Raw genomic sequence first — 26,213 nt, 5'->3', positions numbered from 1 at the left:
AGGGTGAGGCAGATAACTGGACTATTAGAAATATTTCGAGAACTAAAGGCAACAGAATCATGAAAATTGGAATAAAGGGGTTTTGAAGGATAATATATTAAACAAAAATATTTTCATCTCTTTGCAACTTCCGGTTATACCGGAAGTTGTTTATAACTTCGTTTTTTTAAATGGGACACCCTGTATATTTTACATTTTTGGATTCTATTGTATGTATAGACTTTAAAAATACACAATTGCTTTAGTTTTTTATTTGCTACATTTTTGCTAAGAATATAATTATTTTTCGATAAAATACTTACTTTTTGAGTTATTTGTGAAAATTCGCCGAAATAGTTATTTTCCTAACAAGTGCAGAAAGTCATACTTTTCCGCACGCGACTGCAGTTTGCCGAACGACGCGAAGCGGGAGTTCGGCAAGCAGTCAAGTGCGGAAAAGAGACTTTCTGCAAGCGTTAGGAACAATATTTTTTCTACGAGTCTTTAAAAAAGACCAAATCTTAATCAATTAATTTAATTAATATGAAACTACATACACAAATTAATTCTTTGACAAGGTTGTCAAAACCAAACTTTCAGCATAATTGGTTAGCATTACGACGATCTTGGTTCCCATGACGACGATTCAAAACCACTGTTATTGTCTACTGATTTGACTTTCGAATATTATGTCAAAATTATTTTATTTCATCGAATTCTCGCGTTAATTTCATTAAAGCATAAACACAATAAGACATATTTGAAATAAATTAGTAAATAATATCTAAATATTAGTTTATTGCATGTATTATAATTACTTTAAGGCCATATTAACATATCTAAATTAACACGCGTGCGGAAAAGTAAAACGCGTGCGGAAAAGTAAACCGCGTGCGGAAAAGTAACACGCGTGCGGAAAAGTAAAACTTTCTAAACTAAAACGCGTGCGCGAAAGTAGACATTTTTGCACGCTCGTAGAAAAAAATTGTTTTTTTTTTTGTTGAAAAATAAACATTTTCTCTCGCTAATACCTCGAAAAGTATTGACTAAATTGAATTAAAAAACTCTATAAAACAAAAGTTGCTTAGAATTAGTCAATTTATCCATTTCCGGACTTATTCTAAACGTTTGTATTTTCACCCCCGAGAAGAGGTGAATTTCACACCCCAACTAAAAGCAATCAATGGCACGAGTCCGACTTTGAAGTGGAGAATAAGCAAAACCTAAATTCTAATTTTCATGCAATTCGGAGTTGGCCTTGAAAATTACATGCCAAAACGGTCATTTACTGGGCTATTAGTTTTAAGGGGGTGGGCGCAAAATTTTGGTCCAATGCTATTTAAATGCAATATTTTTTTTTTCGAATCCTAAGAAAACTAATCAGTATTTTTGAAAAATTTATACGCAGAATGAAAGATTATATTATTACCGTGGGCCTAAAGTTCTTGAAAACTTCTATAGTGTTTATTTTGGTAAGTTACGGGGGTGAAAAAAAGAGACATTTTAGTGTATACTAATAATGTAATCTTTCATTCTGCGTTTAAATTTTTCAAAAATATTTATTGGTTTTCTCAGGATTCCAAATCAGATTAATAACTTACCTACATTAACAGATTTTTAAAATTAGTAGTCAGTGAAGCTTTTTAGCTCAGAAATTTTTACTATGAACTGATTTAAGTGAAATTTTGGAATTAGGCTTATCCTATCCTTAACTTCAAAAGTGATATTGACCCGAACTCCGTTTTCACCCTTGGGGTGGTTGCCACCTCTTTTCGGTGGTGGATTTTTTTGTCAAAATAACCTCAGATATCGATAGAAGACCTAATTTTAAACAAAAAATATTGTATAAAGTTGTTTCAAAAACCCAATACTTTTCAAGTTATTGGCAATTGAAAATTCGGAATTTTCTTACGATTTTCAACAGTTTTTTACAAACATCTCTATAAATATGCATTTTTGACGATAATATTATAATGAACAAATTTGTAGCAGGTAAAAAAATGAACAAATTGGTTCATGAACAGTGTTCTAAGTGCAATATTAAGCGAGATATTGAAGACCAAAGCAGTTTTTTATTTTGTGTGAAAAATCGATGTATTCAATGCCATCTAACGGAGAGCGAATAAATTTTATGCACTCTAATGAGAAAGGAATTTAGTGCTTAAAATAAGCTTTAAAATGAGCACTGTTAAAAGTCTTTTGTACGTAAAATGAGTGAGCTGTAATGAAAAAAAGACGAACATATAATGTTTTTTTTTTAATCAATGGATTTCATTTCAAGTGCTATTCCACCAAAATTAAAATGAATCGCATTCCGTCGAGAATCAACTTTAATATAATAGTCTGGGCTGATTATCGGAGAATAGGCCATTTTTGGGAAAAGTCATTTACCAGCAATTTTATTGCTGGAATCGAATTATAAGATCCTATATATTAATAATATAGGTATGCAAAGTCCTCAGATAGTGTGCTACTTTTTTTATAAACAAAATGGCGCCCGAAAATCGTGTTTTTTTCAATTATTGCTCTAGAACTCCGAAGATTTTAACTTTACAACAAAAACACTCAAATAAAAATTCACCGTGATTAAATTCTGCATAGAGACGTGTTTTTTCCGATCTGCTCCGACGAAAATTTTCCTCGGAAAATGCGGGTTTTCCCAACAAAATCTTTAATTTTCAAATAAAGTTTTAGATAAGTAATTATTTACCAATAATTAAATAATTTGGTGACTTAACAGCCTTCTTGGTTTATATTATAGTTCCAGAAGCTGGTGAAAATTAAACGAATATTTTGGCAACAATTCAATTGTTAATTAATAATTTACGGTCGCAATAATAACCAAAATAATTATGATACACTGATCAAACTTTGAAACCTTATAAAGATGAGATGCCTATTTAACATTTTCTTGACAAAATATAAATTTTTTTATTTTTTTGCATAATCTTTAAATGTTTAAAAAAAATAGTTATAAACAAATTAACGTTTCTCAGAAAGTTTTTATTATATTATAATTTAAAAAAATAGCTAAAATGCGCATTTCAAATATCTTGAAAATGAATGCTTTAAAACTTTTTTGCAACCATTTGCAAAAAAGTTATGGAACAGCAAAATAAACATACGATTACTACGGTGTTAATATTTTTTTTAATTCTTTCAAAGCGTAGAAGTGAGTTTAAAGTACAAGCTAATTATTTATAAAACAATATCGATTATCAGCTTAATGGTTATATTTTAATTAAAGATTATAAATATATTTTTTTGTAATTTACACGCGCGAAAGTAGAATAATACAGTACCGTAGCTACCCGCCCACATACACAACTCGCGCGAGTTTAAGCGTGTCAGTCGCTTCGAGTGAACATTTTATCTCCGGCTCTGTATCAAGCCTACTTTCGCGCTAAAAATTACAAAAAAAAGTATTTTTAATCTTTGATTAAAATATAACCATTGCACTAATTTTTGACATTCTTTGTGAGTAATTAGATTGTACCATAGACTCACTTTTAAGCTTTGAAACAATTAAAACAAATTATAAACAATGGAGATATCGTATATTTATTTTGCTGTTTCCTAACTTTTTTGCAAATGGTTAGAAAATTTTTTTAAAGCATTCATTTTCAAGACCTATGAAATACGCATTTTAAGTATTTTTTAAAATTAGAATATAATAAACAGTTTCTAAGAAATGTTAATTTGTTTATAACAATTTTTTAAACATTTAAAGATCATGAAAAAAAATGAAAAATTTATATTTTGTCAACAAAATATTAAATAGGCGTCACACCTTTATAATCTTTCTAAATTTGATCAATGTCTCATGATTATTTTGGTTGTTATTGCGACTGTAAATTGTTAATTAACAATTGAATTGTTGCTAAAATATTCATTTCATTTTAACCGGCTTCTGAATTTATAATCTATACCAAGAAAGCTTTTATTTCACCAAGCTATATAATTATTGATAAATAATTACTGGCCCAAAAAATTTATTTGAAAATTCGAGATTTTGTTGGGAAAACCCGCATTTTCCGAGGAAAATTTTCGTCGGAGCATATCGGTAAAAACATGCCTCTATGTAGAATTAAATTGGAGTGAATTTTTATTTGAGTATTTTTGGTGTAAAGTTAAAATCTTCGGAGTTATAGAGCAATAATTGAAAAAAATACGATTTGTCGGCGCCATTTTGTTTATAAAAAAAGTAGCACACTATCTGTGGACTTTGCATACCTATATTAATATTATTTAGGATCTTATAATTCGATTAAAGCAATAAAATTGCTGGTAAATAACCTTTCTTTGTACTTTACTAATTAGACCAACGTATTATAACTATTTTTTTTTTCAAAATTTAAAGATTATGCAAAAAAAAGAAAAATTTATATTTTGTCGATAAAATATTAAACAAGCATCTCATCTTTATAATCTTTATAAGTTTGATCAATGTATCATGATTATTTTGGTTATTATTGCGATCGTAAATTGTTAATTAACAATTGAATTGTTGCTAAAATATTCGTTTAATTTTCACCGGCTTCTGGAATTACAATCTATACCAAGAAATCTTTGATGTCACTAAGTTATTTAATTATTGGTTAATAATTACTTACCTAAAACTTTATTTGAAAATTAGAGTTTTTGTTAGGAATACCCGCATTTTCCGAGGAAAACTTTCGTCGGAGCAAATCATGAAAAACACATCTCTATGCAGAATTTAATTGCGGTGAATTTTTATTTGAGTGTTTTTGTTGTAAAGTTAAAATCTTCGGAGTTATAGAGCAATAATTGAAAAAAAATACGATTTGTCGGCGCCATTTTGTTTATAAAAAAAGTAGCACATTATCTGCGGACTTTGCATACCTATATTATTAATATAAAGGATTTTGTAATTCGATTCCAGCAATAAAATTGCTGGTAAATAACTTTTCCATGAATTTTGCTAATTAGCCCAGAGTATAAAGAGTTTGATGTATTCTAGTAGTTTCGCTGCTTTGGAACACATATTTTTTTGTAAAAATCACGATTTTAAGAAAAATTTTTTTCGAATTTTTAAGAAAATCACTTTCTTTTCATAATATCTTAAAAATAATAAAAGAAACGTAAAAAAGTGTAATAATAAAAAAAATAGGTTTTTTCTACGAGCGTGCAAAAATGTCTACTTTCGCGCACGCATTTTAGTTTAGAAAGTTTCACTTTTCCGCACGCGTGTTACATTTCCGCACGCGTGTGACTTTTCCGCACGCGGTTTTTACTTTTCCGCACGCGTGTTAATTTAGATATGTTAATATGGCCTTAAAGTAATGATAATACATGCAATAAACTAATATTTAGATATTATTTACTAATTTATTTCAAATATATCTTATTGTGTTCCTGTATTAATGAAATTAACGCGACAATTCGATGAAATAAAATTATTTTGACATAATATTCGCAAGTCAAATCGGTAGACAATAACAGTCGTTTTGAATCATCGTCATGGAAACCAAGATCGTCGTCATGCTAACTAATTATATTGAAAGTTTGGTTTTGACAACCTTGTCAAAGAATTAATTTGTGTATGTATTTTCATATTAGTTAAATTAACTGATTAAGATTTGGTAATTTTTTAAAGACTCTTAGAAAAAATATTGTTCCTAACTCTTGCAGAAAGTCTCTTTTCCGCACTCGACTGACTGCTTGCCGAACTCCCGCTTCGCGTCGTTCGGCAAACTGTAGTCGCTTGCGGAAAAGAATGACTTTCTGCACTTGTTAGGAAAATAGCTATTTGTATAACAAGGGAGGAAAGTGTAACTTTTCCTCCCGGGAATGAAGTTTACTGCCCGACGCGTAGCGGAGGGCAGTAATCATTCAAGGGAGGAAAAGGCACTTTACTCCCATGTTATACATATGGGTTTTCCACCTTCCTCAAATAACAAGTCATTTTTTCATTTTTACTTTATTTATGTAACTAACCAACAAAATGTATTAGAACTAAAACAAGAAGTAGGTACAATATAACTGTCAACTGTCAAATATAAGTCAAATTATTAATGTAAACATTGTTAAATCAAAATAACAATTTACTGTTTTTTACCATTCTGCAAAATACAGGATGTTTTATAAATACACGTTAAAATGTATATATACTTCGTAATAGAAAATAGATATTATACAGGGCGTCAATAAGTTATATTTCATGAATGAAATACCATGACGTCGCTTTTACTTTTCCTCCCTGGGGAGGAAAAATATTTTCCTCCCTAGGGAGGAAAAGTACAACTTTGCTCCCTAAAATTAGGTCCGGAAAAGTATACTTTCGGTAGAGGTAGGTGGAAATAACTATTTTTTTGACAAAAATTTTGGTTTGTTTATTTTTCTGATCACACAAAAATTGACGAATATATGATTGATTAAAGAGCGGGCTGGCTAGAGTTCGAGCCCCTTGATCATTCACCGTTTCAAAATAAAAGGTTTTTTACTACATATTATAATGAAAAAAGTTGTATTCTTTTAATTACCTTCAAAATGGTTGTTTATAAGTTGTGATAGCTTCAACATTGAAGTAGTTATGGCCCAAAACTGATCGTATTTTTTTCTACTTAGTAAACTAAACATTTATGTATAATCATACATATTCAATGTTTCAATTTAGGGGTAGTTTTAAGGATTAAAGAACTTGAGCGTATGATTTTCCAGCATAGCTTTTTCGAGAACGTGGAACGATATTTAAATCCTTTTTAGTTTATCAAAAGAAATTTTTTATACAATTTTTAATCGAGTGGTTGATTTTAAGGGTTAAAAGGGGTTAACAAATAAATATTTAAGATATAGAACGTAAGAATAAGAGCACTTGGTGATTCGGCTGACGCTATATTTCGTATAAAAGAAAAATAGTAATTGTTTTCCGTCGTTACTTGTTCTATTTGTTTGATTTTTGATTTGCCGCCCCCTGGACAAGCCGTCCTTGTGCGGTGCATCTCTTGCACGCCGGCTTATGTCGGGCCTGGTGGGACAACTAGTGTCGACGCGCTAATTATTATTATATTCCACTCACGCAAAAATGCATAATACTTTAATAAAATATCCTGCATTTTATGTTTGTTGTGTAATATAAGATCACATTAAAGTCGACATAAATTATTTTATCTCTGTTAAGATTTATGTTTGTGTGGTTTTTCTAATAAATATTCTAAAACCTGACAAGAAGCTGTGACTATATTTTATGATTGTTATGACGGTAAATTCATTTATGAAGTATTGATTTTTTCTTCCACTTAAATTGCCAACTACTTTATTACATTTTTTATAGGTGTAATTAGAGAGTTAATAGTAACATGTGTATGATTGAATATCTCGTGTTTTTCGTTGATTTATTAAGAAGATTTGGTACTTTCTGTTCAACTGAATTTTTTTCTTACGGTACCTATCCGTTCCGGATGTTGGCGATCAATATGGCTATCCTATTTTACTTGCTGTTATTCGAAACAGTCCGGTTCTCGATGTTTTGAACCATTTTCTCAGGTTTTGAAGTCAAGATATTGTTGTTCTCCCTGGTACTCTCTTTCCAAATACTTGCCTGAAGAATGCGTTGCAACAAGCCATATCTCTGTTTATTCCTCATAACATGGCCAAGATAGTGTTAATAATCTCTCAATTCTTGCCCATTTCACGTAGGACCTCAACATTAGTCACACGATACACCCACGAGATTCTTAGAATGTGTCTGTAACGCGACATCTCGAATGCCTTGAGTTTTCTAAAGAAGCTTCGGAAGGTGTCCATTTTGGTACCTACTAAGTGGTAAATCGTGACTTATGAAAAGAGATTTCATCATTATGAATGCTGATCTCGGTTTTCCTATGTGTTGTTTTATTTCACTTAAGTGGGCAAATTGGCTGATTATGTTAGTACCAAGGTATGTGTAGTTGTCCACGTCCACCCTGTTAATTGGTTATTGGTTGTGTATTTAATATTTCGCGCTTACTGACTACCATGTAGTACTTTGTATTTTTGTATTGACATTATTCTTTGCAATCCATCTAGATTTGGAGTGCGTCTAAATACGGTGGCGCCCAAAATCCTGACAGCCAAAATCCCGACAGCCAAAATCCAGACGACCAAAACACCGACACACCAGAATCCCGACACGCCAGAATCCCGACAGGCCAAAATCCCGACATGCAACAATCCTCGCATAAGTAAAAAATCCGACCACTACATTTTGAATATTTATTGTTTCCTTTTCAAATGCAATACCAAATCATATTATACAGTGCTAGTCAAAAGTCCGTACCCCCCCTCGTATCTTTTGAACGGGTATACCTATAATAGTGAAATTTGGAGGGAGGAAATAAACGGACGTAAGCTTCTTAACTAGTCATGACAGGTGACGTAATAGTGACAGATGACGTTACAGAGCCACTGTGACCGATAATTTTAAATGGGACCTTATAGCAAGTGATACCTCGTTTGAAAGGTATTGAAAATACCTATTCAGTCATACTAATTTTGTTTGAGCTTAAGCTAATTTTGATGTACAAATAAAATAAATATAAAATTGTAGTTTCGCATTTAATTAATAAAAATTCAAAATTCCGCCTATGATTACTTGTCAAACAGGTTGACGTTGACGTAAAAACTTCTAGAGAATTATAAAACGTCAACTTTTTTGACAAAAAATCCATAGGCGGACATTTTAATTTTTATTAATCAAATTCGAAACTACAATATTATATTTATTTAATGTATTCACCAAAATCAAAATCGACTTAAACCCAAAAAAAATAGTATGACTGAATAGGTATTTTACATACCGTTCAAACGAGGTATCACTTGCCATAAGGTCCCATTTAAAATTATCGGTCACAGTGGCTCTGTAACGTCACCTGTCACTATTAAGTCACCTGTCATAACTAGATAAGAAGCTTACGTCCGTTTATTTCCTCCCTCCAAATTTCACTATTATAGGTATAACCGTTCAAAAGATACGAGGGGGGGTACGGACTTTTGACTAGCACTGTAGAGTATTGAAATTGAAAAATGATTACTTACTAATAAGTACGAGTACTAATTATTATACGCCAGGGAAATAAGGCAAAAATATACCAAGTTCGGGACACTTCCGCAGCCAGGTTGTAAATAGGTTTTTGGGTACTGTATACCTAATACATTGTAAATACAAAATGCCCGACACAGTTCGGACGAAAATTTTAGTTATTAACAAATAAGGGTCAAAAATGGCAGTTTTTTGGTTTAAATCGCTACACATAAAAATAGGGTAAATAAATATCCTATTTTATAGTATTTTTCTTATAATAGATCAGCCAAGGTTTAAAATGTCAGTTTTTGAATTTTGGCCCGATCACTTGTTGCTTTGGAAATTGCAAAATAAGATTAGAATTTTGAAAATAAAAAATTTGCTATAACTTTCGCGAAAATGATTTTAAGACATTGCATGAAAAGTTGAGTCAAATAGTCCATATAATGCACAAAAAATTTTAAGACGATTAGTCAATTAGTTTAAATTTTATTCAATTTGTTTATCCCAAAGGGCTTATTTTTCGCAATTTTATTGTTTAGAAAATAATAATGATATAGCAATTCTGTGAAAACCACGCGAAAGAAGAATAGTTATATTTTGAACGTATATAAAAACATCGTTAAAAAGTAATTTTTGTCACTCCGGAAACATTTTACTAAAGTAGAGTCATTTTTGGCTTATAAACAGTTTGAATAACTTTGTTATTATTAGGTTTGTTCTAGCATCAGTTTCAAACGGTTTGAAACCATCAGCGAATAGCGAAACAGCGCGAGTAGAGGGGATAGCACTGGTGACTGTATTATGTTTTCTCACTGACCAACTGTTTGCTGACGGTTTCTGACTAGTTTGACTGTTTGCTAGAACAAACCTATTGACTGTAGGCTAAAATTACAATGGGATTTTTAAAGCTGGTATTTTTACACGAATTTAAAAAAATTGTTTGCTTATATTAATTACGGTCAAAGTTAGCCACTTTTTTTATTTCTTTGTCAGCTACTTTGTTTATAACAACTAAGCAACCTAACTAGCGCCATTTTGAAGTTGAAGGTATATAGTTTATATGTAAAAGTTTGAGTAAACTTTGAACCTCAACTGAGTGGTTAATAAAACTTTAAAAATGACGTCCTAATGAAATCGATTCGTGGTTGCTGGAGGGGAATTATTAAAATCCATGGACTCAAAAAATGAAACTGATTCTTTAAACATATGCTGCGATTAATATCTCTGGAGCTTGTTGATGGATTTTGATCATAATTTTTTTAATTTGTATATACTCGTAGTCTTATAGGGTACGTTATGTACACATATCCCCACCTAACATTAAAAAATGTTAGGGGGAACCACCCTTATCACTCAGGGATATGAAAAATAGATTACGACCGATTCTAAGACCTACCAAATATACATATATAATTTCATAAAAATCAGTCAAGCGGTCTCGGAGGAGTATGACGACTAACACTGTGACAGTAGAATTTTATAGATGTAAATATATAGATGGCTATTAACAAATAGGGGTTAGTGATAGAAGAGTAAAAATTTAGGGTTGTATTTATTTTTTAATTGTACATCATATAAAATTAGGGTAGACATTTTTGTCCAAAAAAATAAAACAAATATCAGGGAGCAACCCTTCTTATAACATATGGGTATGAAAAATAGATTAAAACCTTTTCTAAGAAATAGTCCTAAGGATATACGTATACAATTTCATAAAAATCGGCCTGGCCGTTTCGGAGTAGTATGGTAACTAACACTGTTACAAGAGCAATTTATGTATATAGAAGTAACTGTGAATTAAATAATAAAAGTGGCTAACTTTGACCCTGATTAACCTATGCAAAAAATTTTCGATGAACCACGAGATTCTTAGAATGCGTCTGTAACGCCACATCTCGAATGCTTCGAGTTTTCTTAAAGAAGCTTCGGAAGCTGTCCATTTTGGTACCTACCAAGTGGTAAATCGTGACTTCTGAAAAGAGATTTCATCATTATGAATGCTGAGCTCGGTTTTCCTATGTGTTGTTTTATTTCACTTGAGTGGTCCAATTGGCTGTTTATGTTAGTACCAAGTTATGTATAGTTGTCCACCCTGTCAATTAGTTGTTGTTGGTTGTGTATTTAATATTTCGCGCATACTGACTACCATCTAGAGTACTTTTTTTTGTAATGACATTATTCTTTGCAAACCGTCTAGATTATTTAGACGCACTCTGTGCGCAACTTAATCAACAAACGAAATACTATCGCAAATACATAAATTTTGAGCTTCTAATTTTGTAATTTTACTTACAACAATATCGAAATTTGATTTTGTATAACACATTTGATTTTTAATAGACTTTCTTTAAAAATATTTTGACATTTATCAATAGCGGTACAAGTAGGATCAAAACATGAAATAACCCTTTTGATCCCGTCGTAGTATTCAGCTAATCATACCTACAGTACTTTTAAGCCAAGTCCTCCATCTGGTTAATACGGGTTCTTGCGGCAAAGTAATATCTGGGAACATAATTATCTGTAATATCTGTACCCGTAGTGGTGCTTTCAGGAATAATATGTATATTGATGTGAATGTAGTGGATGGCCAGACTGAGCTGTAAAATATCGCGGAGCAACATCGAACGGGCCCATCCTCGACGTTGTTTCGCAAACGATTGGCCCTGGGTCCAAATTTGTAGCTCATTTAGCCACATAACGACCAAAACACTATACAGTAGAACCCCGCAAATCCGAACTAATTGGGGGGACAGTCTGTTCGGATTCCGAAAAGTTCGGATTATCCGAAAGTTAGCCTTAACTAGTAGTTCAAAGCTTTCATTGTGATTTTGAGTAGCCAAACGTTCTCGCAAGAATGTGGACAATATTTTTGGACTCAAGTTGACTGCGAGAGAACCAAAGTAAGTTTGTGTTTAACCTTTATAAACACTTTATAAACCTATATGTATATTAAAGTATAATATTTATTTTTAAGAAATTTTAAATGTCAAAGTCCTAGTAATCCTACATTGTCCTATTTTCTGGCTTTACTCTGTATAATAAACATGTTTTTAAGTTTTTGTCTTGAATTTTTAAATTTTTTTCACTTTCCGTTGGTTCGGATTTGCCGAAAGTTCGGATTCGCGGGGTTCGGATTTACGGGGTGCTACTGTATTTACATCTCGTGACACACCGTAATTTACATCCCCGTCTAGACATGCTTTCTACTGCAGCTACAGGGTGAAAGAATTGAAAAAAAAAACAACATATTTTTACATAAAAACCAGGAAAAACACAACTTTTGGTAAACCGATTCTTTCTGTTCCAGACGTCGATCTTACACATTAAAAAAGAACCTATATACCACAATAGGTTGAAATCTGACGTCTCGTTCAAAAGTTATCGTGCTATTAGTGACATATGCATAGTCGCCATTTTGAATGCCCGCCATTTTTGTAAAAATGCAAAATTTGAGATGGCCTTATATCTAAATTTGAACCTTTATATGTGTTGTATATGTGGTCCAAATTATATACTTCTATCATTAAATGCACAATTGTTTCACATATCGGCTGCGCTATTATACATAATTACAAACAATAATTAGTAGACCAGTAAGGATGTGTTTTTAGGTGGATGTGAGAGGTGGCATTCAAATTTTTGCGGATAAAGTTAGGTGATAACTTCGTTAATAATAATTGATTTATGCTCCTCCTCAAATATGCCCTGAACATTAATAAAAAAAAATAAAATATTTAAAGATTTCAAAGCATTTCGTTTGTTTTTTCTTACTTTTCTGCTTATAACATAAAAACTATTTATTTTAGAACAAAGTCCTATAGGAATAAAACAAAGATAATTAAATTTTGTATCAGACGCGATTGGTTAAAAATGTCTTAATTTATTACGCTTGCTTCAAAATAGCAATAAATTTAAAATAAAGGGGCAAAACAAGCCTGTCCGTATTCAATGATTTACCATCACTTAGGTTACACTTGGAACCTTCCTAATTCACTTAGAAAATTTTTGTAATGTGCTAAAACCGTACATCAAATTTCATTAAAATTAACTTACTAGATTTTGCATAACAATTTTGCAATCTAAACTTTTTTAAAAAAATTAAAATTTTTTAAAATCTTGCGCAACAAAAACTAGAAAATACAAAGATTTGTCAATTTTTTCAAATATAAAGAAGTACTCCATCTATCTAATGCACTTTACATAATTGAAATCGGATTACTTAAGCAGCCTCAGCAATGTTTTAAAGTTATAAACAATTTTTTGGCTTATAAACAAATTAGTGCTGTGGCCAGGAGGGGGTGCTACGGGCTCCTTTATTTAGATGGACTTATTAAAGTTTTTTATGTATTTTGACCCGTAGAACACGAATTTTTTGGGTAACAGTTGATCCGGATGTCGATAAGATTGTTATAAACAAAGAACTTGAGGAATTACATAAAATCGATTTTTCGCAAAATAAAACATTTTTTTGAATTTCTTGGGTAATTCTAAGCAAAAAATGTTCTTACAAGTGGTTTCGTAGGAAGCATTTGAAAGTTTAAGTCAAATTATACCGGTTTTAATTATTTGCATTGCTAAAAATTAATTTTTTTATTAGTAAACAAAGCTATTTGTTTATAAGCTAAAGAATTGTTTATAAATTTAAAACATAGCTGGGGCCCCTTAAATAATCCGATTTTAATTCTGTAAAGTGTATTAGATAACCTTTTTATGTGTAAAAAAATTAGCCAACTTCTAAATGGTCTACTTTTTGTTCAGAAAGATTTTAAAAAATTTGAACTTTTTTAAAAACATTTAGATTGCAAATTTATTATGCAAAATTTATTAGGTCGATTTTAATGAAATTTGGTAAACGATTTAAGTTTGTTACAAAGAATTTCCTAAGCGAATTACTAAGGTTTGAAGTGCCACCAAAGTGGTTAAAAAATATTGAATAACAACAGACTTATTTTGCCCCCTTATTTTGTATTTATTGCTATATTGCAGAAAAGGTAATACCTTAAGACATTTTTTACCAGTCGTATATCATACAAAATTTAATTATCTTTATTTTATTTCTGTACGACTTTGTTCCAAAACGAAAAATCGTTTTAAAGTTATAAGCAAAGAAAGCAGAAAAAAATCGATGTTTTTCGAAATTTTTAAATATTTTTATTTTTTTAATAATGTTCCGGGCATATTTGAGAAGGAGCATAAGTCAATTATTATTACTGAAGGTGTCACCTAACTTTATCTGCAAAAATCCGAATGAAACCTCTCACATCCAAAAATAGACGTTTTTTCGCAGATCCTTACCGGTCTATAGCGTACATTATAAATAATAATTAATTTTTATAAACACAAATTTAGTTGGTACCCAGTTGGTTACCCAGTAAATCATAGCCGGGAATTTTTCCTCTTGAATTCAATTGGAATTCGTTTCCTGTGTGTGTATATTGCAACCAGATCAATATCGTCATCTTTTAATAGTATGTATATAATTGGACATTTTGCTCTACTTACACCATCTATATTTAATTGGCAAACTCTTACATTGGGTCCAATTTCTTTTGTTATTTGTTCCTTGGAAGATAATAAATATTTACTACTGTCATGTTTTCATGAAATTATTGCCAATTTTTTTAGTTTAGTTTCTGCTATTACGTTTGTATTCTAATTGAAAATTAGATGTTTTCAAAAAGAACATTACTAATAGACTAGTCTAATGAGACAATTTTCTCGTCCTTGAGGGTATAACCTTATTAAAAATAAATTATTTATAATAAGACTATACGACATGACCAATTTATGGTGAAATCATATAATTTTGTGTCTAATGGCTTTGTCCTTGCTAATTGCCAAAATAAAGCTTTTTTTGCTATTCACCGATTGAAAACGCATTAAGATCGATGTCCTTACATTTGATGTTAAATTAGCCGCGACAGTATCAACAAATTCATTTTTAAATTTCAAATTTCCTGTTGTTAGGAGGAAGTGACATGGTTTCTTTAAAGTGTGGCAGACAAAGAAAAATCCCAAAAATATTTTGTTGTCAAAGAAAAAGGTTATTAAGTTATTAGACCAGTGCAGTGTTAAATACGTAATAGTATCCTTTTACTAATGTATTTTTGATGACAAGTGATTTTGATGTGTTGAATTGTTTGTGTTAAAATAAGGAGCATTACTTAAAATAGTTAGCATTACTGCTATTTAAAATAGTTTTACAAGAGAAAGCTTTAATAATCCTTTTAATTTGATAAATAATGTTTATTAAAGATTCATAGGTACAAAAATATACAGGGTGTTTGTTAAAGAATGGGTCATAGCCTAACCTTAAATTCCTGAGCTTAAAATATAGTTTGATTTAAGCTAACTTACTTTAGTACGAAAGTTGATAATAACCGCAATACAGGGTGTCAAACCTAAACTTTTATATTATTTATTCTTGAATATTTCCTGACAGGCATGAGCTAACAACATGAAATTTACAACAGAGGGCGCCACATAGGTCTTTCAGCGCTCATTTAATACGTTTAATTGTTTTTATCCCCCACATACTTTTTGAATCAAAATTTTTACTCTCTTAATATTTTTACTTAAAAAAGATATACTACATTCATTTTGCTAAACTTAATCGTTTTCGAAATAAACGCATTTTAAATCTGCGTTGCAACATAATTTTTTGCATAATCATTGTAGTTACACACGAAAAATAAACTTAGAGCCATAATAATTTCCAAAAATGTATAGCAAATTTCTTCTAATGGAATTTGCCATGCAATAACATAAATATAAGGACTTGCCAATTATTATGGTTTTAAGCGTTTTAAGTATATTTTTCGGGTGTAATTGCAATGATATTATGCAAAAAATATGTTGCATCGCAGATTTAAAACGCGTTTATTTCGAAAACCGTTAAGTTTAGCGAGATGAATGTAGTATATCTTTTTTAAGTAAAAATATTAAGAGAATAATTTTTTTTTCTTCAAGAAGTCTGTAGACTGGAGGATAAAAAAAACTGAACGTATTAAATGAGCGCTGAAAGACGTATGTGGCGCCCTCTGGGTAATACCCATTTCTGGTAGCCAATTTAGATTTCTCGTCCCTAGAAACCCCCGCTTACCAAATTTCGTGTTGTGAGCTCATGCCTGTCAGGAAATATTTGAGAATAAATAAAATAAAAGTTTAACTTTGACACTGACACCCCGTATTTCGGTTATTATCAACTTTCGTACAGATCGGTACTCACCGGAGGGACCGCAGACGTTCGGAAACAATAATTAGCGTCTCTTTGCAAAGACAATGACGTCAACTTTGCAAAGTAACAAGACACTTACTCAACACACACACTACACATTACTCCCCTGACTTACTGATAAGTTATACCATTACGTGGCTAAAGGTTCTAGTTCTAAACCAAAGCCAGAATCAGAGGAAAAAAAACTTTCGTACGAAGGTAAGTTAGCTTTTAAGCTCAAGAATCTAAGGTTAAGCTATGGCTCATTCTTTACCAGCGTGTCTACTTTTCGGTAACATTGGGAAAACGTTTTTATTACAGTGGAACCCCGATAAGTCGGCCTCCGATAACCCGGACCTATTTTCATCAGACAAAACAAACATTTTTTCACTTTGACTGAGTTTTTTATCAAGAACTAATAGACGAGGCAACGAAGCATTAAACCTAGGAATGTTGTGCAGTAAGATGAATCGTCAAGTAACTATTTGCATTCGATTCGTGAGGGTGTCAGGCAATTTTGTGAACTAAATTGATCTCCGGCAAAATTTTTTTGCATGAGAAAAAGCAGGAGATGGAAAATAAAAAAAATTAGGACTCAGGAAATATTGACGAAGATGAGTTCAATTTTTATACTTGGAGGTTTTCGAGGTCACTGAATACGAATTTCATGACTGCGATGGTCTCCGAGGTACCTGGCGCCCAGGGTGGAACTCGTCGCCTGGGACGACCGAATAATTCGTGGGACGATCGAATAATTCGCGAAATGAAGATTGGATCGAAAAATTGAAAAATACGTGTTCAATATTTTTCAACAATTTATCGAATGTCACTAAACACGACCACCCCACTCCACCGCTGGAGGTGGGGTGGGGGTAACTTTAAAATCTTAAATAGAAACCCCATTTTTTATTGCAGATTTGGATTGCTTACGGAAAAGTAAGCAACTCTTATTCGAAACATTTTTTAGAATTGTGGATAGATGGCGCTGTAATCGGAAAAACGATTTTTTCGTGATACCATCATAGGTAAATTATAGAAATGGTCTAATATCTCGAGAAATACACTTCCAAATAAAAAACCAAAAAATACGTCTTTTTATTTTTTAAGAACCTATCGAATAACATAAACACGACCATCCACTCCACCCCCTGGAGGTGAGGTGGGGTGTAACCTTAAAATATTAAATAGGAGCCCTTTTTATTGCAGATTTGGATTCCTTACGTAAAAATAAGTAACTTTTGTTCGAGACATTTTTTCGAATTATGGATAGATGGCGCTATAATCGGAAAAACACTATTTATTAGTTCTTATAATATCGTTTATTTGTTTAGTAATTGTTGAAGTTTTAAGTTTATAAGGACCATAATATTACTATAAATACTTATTTGGGTTCTATATGAAGGCAGTAATGACTTGTGAAGTGTGTCTTCGTAGCTAATGTGATATATGTTAGTTAACAATTATAATATGTAGTTTTGTATGTTAAAATAATGAAATATTTTTTAGATGAGTAGCGGTAACATTTGTAGCATAGCGATATGTAAAAGCAACTTCAAAATTCCTCCAACCAGATGGAAACAAAATATTGTTTTTTAAAATGTTGCCGTAAAGATAAATGGGCCTCTAAACATAAGAAAATATGCAACAAATACTTCCTCGTGTCTGAATATGTTAATATTATGTTATGTGTTTTTGTATTTTAACCTAATAATAAATTGTTTATATTATTGCTTCTTTTGTTGTTGCATACCACTAAAAATGATAAAAATGCTGCCCATTCTACGAAAGACATAGTAAGTAAGTACTTACCTACATATTAGTATTTCTGCTTTTAAATTTTTCTTCTATTTTTTTGGGGTTTTTGTGCGAATTAAACTGTTTTCTCCATTTAAAACACACATAATAAGTGCTAAATCAATTCTCGTTTTTTGTCAGCAGACTATTGATTTTTAAGGGAAAAATTGATATAATTACCAATATAAGAATCACTTAATATACCTATACCCAAGAAAATCCCAAAATATATTGCAAAATCTATGTTTTTGAACCTTTTATTAGCATTGAAACTTATGACAATTTTAAAATTGTCGTACGGATGACGTATTCCCGCCTTCAAAAAGCGAGCATTTGATTGGTCTACAGTTACGAGACAACCTATGCAATAATCTATTAACCTTGATTTATTAGGGCCATCTATTAACAATTCTAAAAAATGTTTCGAATAAATATTACTTATTTTTTCATGAGGACTCCAAATCTACAATAAAACATGGGGATTCCCATTTAAGATTTTAAAGTTAACCCCCACCCCACCTCCAGAGGGTGGAGTGGAGAGTCGTGTTTGATGAAATTCGATAGCTTCTTGAAAAATATTAAATACATATTTTTTGGTCTTTTATTTGGAAGTATATTTCTCGAGATATTAGACCGTTTCTATAATTTACCTATGGTATCACGATAAATCGTTTTTTCCGATTATAGCGCCATCTATCGACAATTCGAAAAAATTTCACGAATAAAAGTAGCTTATATTTACGTAAGCAATTCAAATCTGTAATAACAAATTGGCGTTTCCGTTTAAAATTTTAAAGTTACCCCCCACTCCACCTCTAGGGGATGGAGTGGGGGGTCATCTTTAGCGCCATTCGATAGATTTTTGAAAAATATTAAACGCGTATTTTTCAGTTTTTCGATCCAATCTTCATTTCGCGAATTATTCGATCGTCCCAGACGACGAGCTCCACCCTGGGCACCAGGTACCTCGGAGACCATCGCCGTCATGAAATTTGTTTCCACTGACCTCCAAAACCCCCAAATATAAAAATATAACTCATTTCCGTCAATATTTCCCGAAGTCAAAATTTTTCATTTTCCATCATTTCGAGATGCACTTTGAAAATGCATTTTCTCATGCACAAATTTTTTTGCCGGAGATTAATTTAGTTCATAAAATTGCCTGACACTCTCTCGAATTAAATGCAAAAAGTTGCATGACGATTCATCTTACTGAAGAAAATTCCTAGGTTTTGGGCCTTTTTTAGTGCTTCGTTGCTTCGTCTCTAAACAATACTGTTTTCAACTGTACGTAATTTAGATGTACTGTGCATATATTTCATGTTTCTGCAATCATAATGTAGTTTATCTTTAAATATGTACGAGTATACCATATTTTATTACTTTTTAGCATATTCTCTGGCTAACCCGGATTTTCGATAACCCGGATCGGCTGCAGTCCCGAATAATCCGACTTATCGAGGTTCCACTTATTACATTTATGACAAAAATTCGTCATGTCATTCAAAATAAAAATATCTTCAGAACGTCACGCTTCTAATCATCAAACGTTTGAACGAGAATTAGACCAATCAAAAATTGAACGAGCATTAGATCGTTTACAGAGGATCATCTCCTGGGTGCAGTTGAAGCAAATCCTAAAATCAGTACCTACCCAGGAAAGTGAGCAGACAATTATTATTCGTTTCTCAATTAATACTTAACAGCCAGGGTATTCTTCTTCTTTTCCTTCTAGCGCCGACCCACTGAAGAAGGTTCGCTATAACTGTTACAAATTCGTCTGTATTTATCTTCCGCTTTTATTAAAAGAGTTTGTTCGTTTAACCCGGCTCAGACGCTAATGTTTTTCAGCCAACATATTTATGGTCTACCAGGACCCATTTTTTTCGATTTTACCCTTCATAATCAACTATAACAATTCATACTTACGATTTCTATGTCATCATAATCATCATCTGTGACCGATAGTCTATGGAGAGCCATGGTCGCCCGTTGGGATTTCTAGGCTCTAAAGTTTTACACGGTCTATTTATTTATTTATTATACAGGCCTTGAAGACCTAGGGCTGAAAGAATTAACATTTCCTTAGAATTACTATTACCTACATAATATATAAAACTATAGCATCTACTACCATACTATACAGGGCATCCCAGACTATATTTATCCACGTTATATCTCTTAAACAAATTGATATTTTCGAATGGGACAAAAATTGATATTTCATTTCTAATACACTTTACTATGACGTAGAAAAAATAATCTCCTAAATGTTGATCCTTAGTTACACCCCTAAATTTTTTAATAGCACGCTGTACATTTTTTTATAATTTTGGATGTGGTCTTCCATCGACTATTCAACAATTTTTTTTTAAATAAAATTTGTTCCTAAGTTATCAAGAAAGTATCAGTTTTTTTATTTTGATTTTATCAAGAAAGCCTTAAAACAAGAGTTGGCCATTAAACTTCAATATGTGAGGTTTTAATCCCCAAATTCCAACCACGTGGAAAGAGTCCTGTGTTGCCTTGGGCAATATCCAGGTATATTTGCAACATCATTAAGTATTTTTATTAATATGTAGTATAACACAACAACTGCCTACATTTAAATGGTTTTTACCCAAAACTTTTTTTGCTTTTAGTAACACTGATGATGGATTTTTTAATCTGAAAACGTCCTGTAACTGATTTAACTAAACCCTTACTTACTGAATTTTAAATATACCTTTTACAAAAGATCTCGTATTATAGTGATTTATGGTATACAGTCAGCTACAGGAATTTTATTTTTCTCGTCGATTATTTGAAGAAAATAAATGCAATTAAATAGCATTGGATTAAGGTTTTTGCATCTACCTCCTTAATGCAATACATTTGATAATTATAGATTTGATAAAACGATTTAAATTAAACTTTTATGTAAAAATCTGCTATTATCAGTAATAATTGCACAAGAGCTCTAAAATTATCGAATTTTTCACGAGTGACACTTTGACAGTTTTAATTTCACGACCCGGAGGGGGAAGAAATTATGTCAAAGTGTCACGAGGGCAAACATTCGATAATAATTTTAGAGATCGAGTGCAATTTGCTGCGATTATTTCATGAATACATAAAACTGTTCAAAACCAAAATTTTATTGTAATTTATTCATGTAGGTACAAATTAGTACAATTAAACACACAGTTTTGATAAATATTTGACGGTTAAAAGTCATCACTTTTCTAATTTTTAAAACAATAAATTGTCATTAATGTCACTGAATGTATTTTTTCTTAGCAACGAAGGGCATCTGACGTAATATACTTGACGACGGGATACTATCAAAAATTATCACTTTAATTTTTATTTCTGTAGCTTTCTATGGCTCAGAATCTTCTATGAATGAAATAATCATAACAACTATCTCTTAATTTCTATTATGCAATGATAATCTTTAATAGTATATTATGCAACGACCATTTAATGATGGTCATTATGAAGCGAGTATGAGGGATATGAAACGAGCCGCCTAGCGGCGAGTTTCTTATAGAGTACGAGCTTCATAATGATAATTAAATGAAAGTTGGATACACGATTTTTTCTATGATCATTCACAACAAAAAATATATTCAACTTTATTAATTTTGTAACGCGAACAAATGAAGTAGTTTGTCAGTTTTGCAGTTTGTTTACATGTTGAGAACTGTCAAAGCGTATGTATTTGACTCGCCATTGGTCACTGCGCTTGTGTCATCTTTATCGCGAATGCCATATTTTATCGCGATTCTATTTTTTAAAAATCTGTATCGTAATGAAAATCTGTATCATCAATGAAGTTCATTATGATACATGTAGTGAAATCATAATTGATATAGTCTGGGCAGATTATCGGAGAATAGGCCATTTTTGGGAAAAGTTATTTACCAGCAATTTTATTGCTGGAATCGAATCTTATGATTGTATATATTAATAATATAGGTATGCAAAGTCCGCAGATAGTATACTACTTTTTTATAGACAAAATGGCGTCCGAAAATCGTGTTTCTTTTTCAATTTCTGCTCTCTAACTCCAAAGATTTTAAATTTACACCAAAAACACACAAATAAGAATTCACCGTAATTAAATTCTGCATAGAAACGTGGTTTTCCCGATTTACTTCGACGAACATTTTCACCGAAAAATGCGGGTTTTTCCAACAAAATCTTTAATTTTCAAATAAAATTTTAGATAAGTAATTATTGTTTATCAATAATTAAATAACTTGTTAGTATAAAGCTCTTTTATATAGATTATGATTATTCCACAAGCCGATGGAAATTGAATGAACAGTTTAGTAACAATTAAATTGTTAATTAAAAATTTACGGTCGCTATAATAACCACAATAATTATGATACATAAGAATAACTGTGATTTTTATATAAAAAACACTGGACTTATCTAATGTACTTTACAGAATTGAAATTGGACTATTTGAGCAGCCTCAGGAGTATTTTAAAATTATAAACAATTTTTTGGCTTATAAAAAAATAAAATACCTATCTCGGGAAATATCAAATAAAATTAAATTATGAAAACGGTTTTGGAAAAAACCGTGTTTTTCTAAAAGAAAAAACGTTTAATGGTGATACGTAGTTCCTGAGATACAACCGGTCAAAGTTGACCAGCATTTACGACAAAGATATAAACAATAGGATTCTAATTTCGAAAGGTTATCGAACCATCACCTTTTTATTTTTGTCCTGTTTTTCCATACCAATTTTCATATTTTTAAAATACTCATAACATATATTATTATAATAAAAACTATCGATATTACGAGTGAAAATTGCCAAAAATAACAAAATTCCAATCAAAAATTAGGTTGTAGAAAATGTAATCTCCAGTTCAAAATCGGTATACGTTAAAAAATGCATTTTTTCGGCTTCCCATGGAGCAATTTTCTTCATTCTTTTTTTGTTCCCAAGTAACTCGAGTAGAGCCATCTAACTAATGCATTATTAAATGACAAGCTTGCTTTTATTTTATTATAATAGATTAATTTATTAATTTATGATATACAATTATTTGTTTTAGAAAATTTTAGTTGAAAATTAAAGATTTTGTTGGAAAAACCCGCATTTTCGGGGAAAACTTTCGTGGAAGTAAATCGGAAGTAAAAAATTCTCTGTGCAGAATTTAATTATGGTGAATTTTTATTTGGGTGTTTTTGGTGCAAAGTTAAAATCTAAAAAAGTTATAGAGCAAAAATTGAAAAAAGCACGATTTTCGGGCGCCATTTTGTTTATAAAAAAAGTAGCACACTATCTGCGGACTTTGCATACCTATATTGTTAATATATACAATCATAAGATTCGAGTCCAGCAATAAAATTGCTGGTAAATAACTGTAATGTATGATCAATTTGTAACGTTGTCACGATGCATTTAAATGTGTAGCAAAATAAATTTATATTCAAATCACGATCCGAAATCAAGGTTTCTCGAAAAAAGAGAGTTCCAATCATTTTCACTTTATAAATTCGGCCCGATATATTTGTTTTTAACAAACACTGGTCACGGGTTTTCAATGTAAAATCTGTGTTTTTTATTACTTCACCAACGGTAGTTTGGTCTAGAAACTTTCCGATTTGCTGAGAATATTTCTTCATCCGAAAAAATATCACCCTTTTTTATCACTATAGGTGGAGAATCTGCAAACAGACGTCGAAAGTAAGCGTTTCCGACAGTACTGGATTTCAAAAAACCCTTTCAAGTCACGTCGGCCCGGCCAGCTTGACTTTGCGTGTAACAGGGGAGCGATGAGCTGCCCAGTATTTTTTTATCGTTGTCTGTCTGTACCTCTGTGAACACTCACCCACCTCATTCTGTTCCACGAGACCGAACATATACCTACCATACCAGTGGTAGAGGAGCCCAAGCGGGGATTTTTGCATTTACTCGAGCGCGTCAGTGTATATACACTTCTAGAATGTGGCCACCTCAGTAACATAGCTCAACCTAATCTACGCGCACATGTTTTGGTTAAAGGATACAACAAAATTGTGGGTAATCGTCACCTTCCAGTCCACAACATTCTTGGAAGCCGTCTTCGATCCAGGTTACCTCTCCTGAAATCCGCAAAAGGATTCCTATTTAAAATTCTAAACTTATCCCTCAACCGGTGGGGGAGGGGGGTCATTTGGTATCATGAGATAGATTTTTGAAAAATATTAAACACGTATTTTTTAGGTTTCAGAGAGAATACTATCGGTTGAAATGAAAGATAAAGGCAAGAATCCAAAAACAATAATAATTGTATATGGTCCAAGGTCCAAACGAAGAAGACTCGGCTTATAATAAATTCTAGAAAGAATTAGCATTGGCCACGAAACAAGCAAAAGGAGATATATATTTAGCAGGAGACTTTAATAGCAGAGTAGGAGTAAATAACCAGGAATATAAAGAGGTATTAGGAAAATATGGAGAAACAGCACGAAACAATAATGGTATAAGAATGCTAGATTTCTGTATGATGCACAATTTAGTAATAACGAATACATTTTTTGAACACAAAAACATACACAAGTACACAAGAGAAGTTAAAAGTAGAGAAGAAGAATCGATAATTGATTACATGTTAGTAGAGCCAAATAACAAGAAAAACGTAATACACAAAAGTTAGAAGGGGTCCAGAAATAGGAAGTGCCCACTATATGCCAGTTGTGACCAATATGCGGTGCGCTAGAAAAATAACTGCACGGGTCACCCGTCCCGCCGGCGCAGGTTATATCTCGCTTAGGTTCAATTTGCGCCGGGCCTTAGGGTAAGAACATAACAAGATTGTCGAGGTGGAGGTGTAGGTCGCGGTGGATGCTACTAGTTAAGTCGCGGTCGATGACGACAGCACATAGCAAGGAGGTCACCTGCGCTGTCAGTCGAGCTAGAACCACTATCAAGTGAAGTAGTTTAATGAAATTTGAATAACAAAAAGACTTTGCTTTTGCGATGTTGTGTCAGTTAAGTGATGATAGTGATGAAATGTCAGCTGTAAATAATCAGATCCTCCTTCATTTTAAAAAATTTACTGAATTTAATCACTTTAGAAATTCAAAAATAAACTGAATACAAAAAAGGGATTATATAAAAAGTATCAACTCAGATAGCTCAGGTAATGACAACTTGGCTTCGAACGGACCAATCACAATCACAGGGAAGCATCCTTGTAGGCCGCGCAGTAGACATCCATGTAAAACAAACTCATTTTATTTTCAAAAGCATCGATGTAAACCTCCTGGATGGCATCGCGCTAAACCTCCACCGCGACTTACCTGCTCTGTTCTCTTCCATTCACTACAATGTGTTTGTTTTACATGGATATCGACATCGACCGCGACCTCCACCTCCACCGCGACCCACTTGTTCTGTTCTTACCCTTAGGCTTAAGATACAATCTCATAGCACCTATCCAGTCTATGGAAGAAATTGGAAAGAAGGACTAAAGCACACCTGGCACTTAAACTAGACAATGAAGTAGGTTAATATTGACAAGACATATTATGAACTTATGTAGAAAATAAATTTATTTGTGAAATTGGCCATGCGTACCGATAAAGGGTCCCATTCTGAAATAGCTACTAAACTTTATTGAACATTTGATTTTCTTGGTTTATTTATTATTATACATAGAAGACGAAAAAATATGAATTTATTATTTGTATAGAAGATAAAGATTAATTCACCGTAACATTCAATTAAAAAAAATGATTACAAAGTATTATTCATAGCCTACGAAATTTTTAATTTATTCGCAAACCAAATCATTTAAAATATCGCCTATAATTATTTGATTGTAAAAAGACGATCTAACGACCGGCATTGTGGGACATTGAAGTATCAACAACTGTGTTGCATCTTAATCAGTTTTCCTTAACGAGTCGTATGACGAAAGTGAAAGAACTTCTAACTGTATAGTTCCGATTATTTTTTGTTACTTAGTTTAGTGATACTTACTTTACTTATGTGCCATTATGAATTTTAAAGTGAGTCAAATTTTTCTAAAATGTTATAAATATCGCTTTATGTTATCGGTAGATAAATAACCGTTTTTGTGTTTAAGTAAAAAATATTTTACTTAATATCTAATAAGATATTCTATAAACATATTAGTCCAGGGCGCATCTGTTTTGAGATGGACGTTGAGAGGTGACTCAAATTTTTTTGCAGAAATTGCTTG

The 26,213-nt window shown here is 31.9% G+C and overlaps 1 protein-coding gene across 2 annotated transcripts in view; it reads left to right on the top strand.

Moving 5' to 3' along the window:
• LOC114325317 (sodium/hydrogen exchanger 9B2) overlaps positions 1 to 26,213 on the top strand; it is a 195,533-nt gene that overhangs the window by 36,678 nt on the left and 132,642 nt on the right. Inside the window, exon 1 of one of the 2 annotated variants that reach the window (XM_050653221.1) lies at positions 25,899 to 26,019. The exons of the other annotated variant lie outside the window; for it this stretch is intronic. Coding sequence (XP_050509178.1) covers positions 26,008 to 26,019 — 12 coding nt within the window. The 5' untranslated portion in view covers positions 25,899 to 26,007. Of the gene's footprint in view, positions 1 to 25,898; positions 26,020 to 26,213 lie in introns of those variants that run through there. 2 annotated transcript variants of the gene reach the window in all.

The sequence above is a fragment of the Diabrotica virgifera genome, chromosome 6 (genome assembly GCF_917563875.1).
Source record: "Diabrotica virgifera virgifera chromosome 6, PGI_DIABVI_V3a".
NCBI classification, from domain to species: Eukaryota; Metazoa; Arthropoda; class Insecta; order Coleoptera; family Chrysomelidae; genus Diabrotica; species Diabrotica virgifera.
This window is presented reverse-complemented; position numbering and strand designations above follow the sequence as displayed.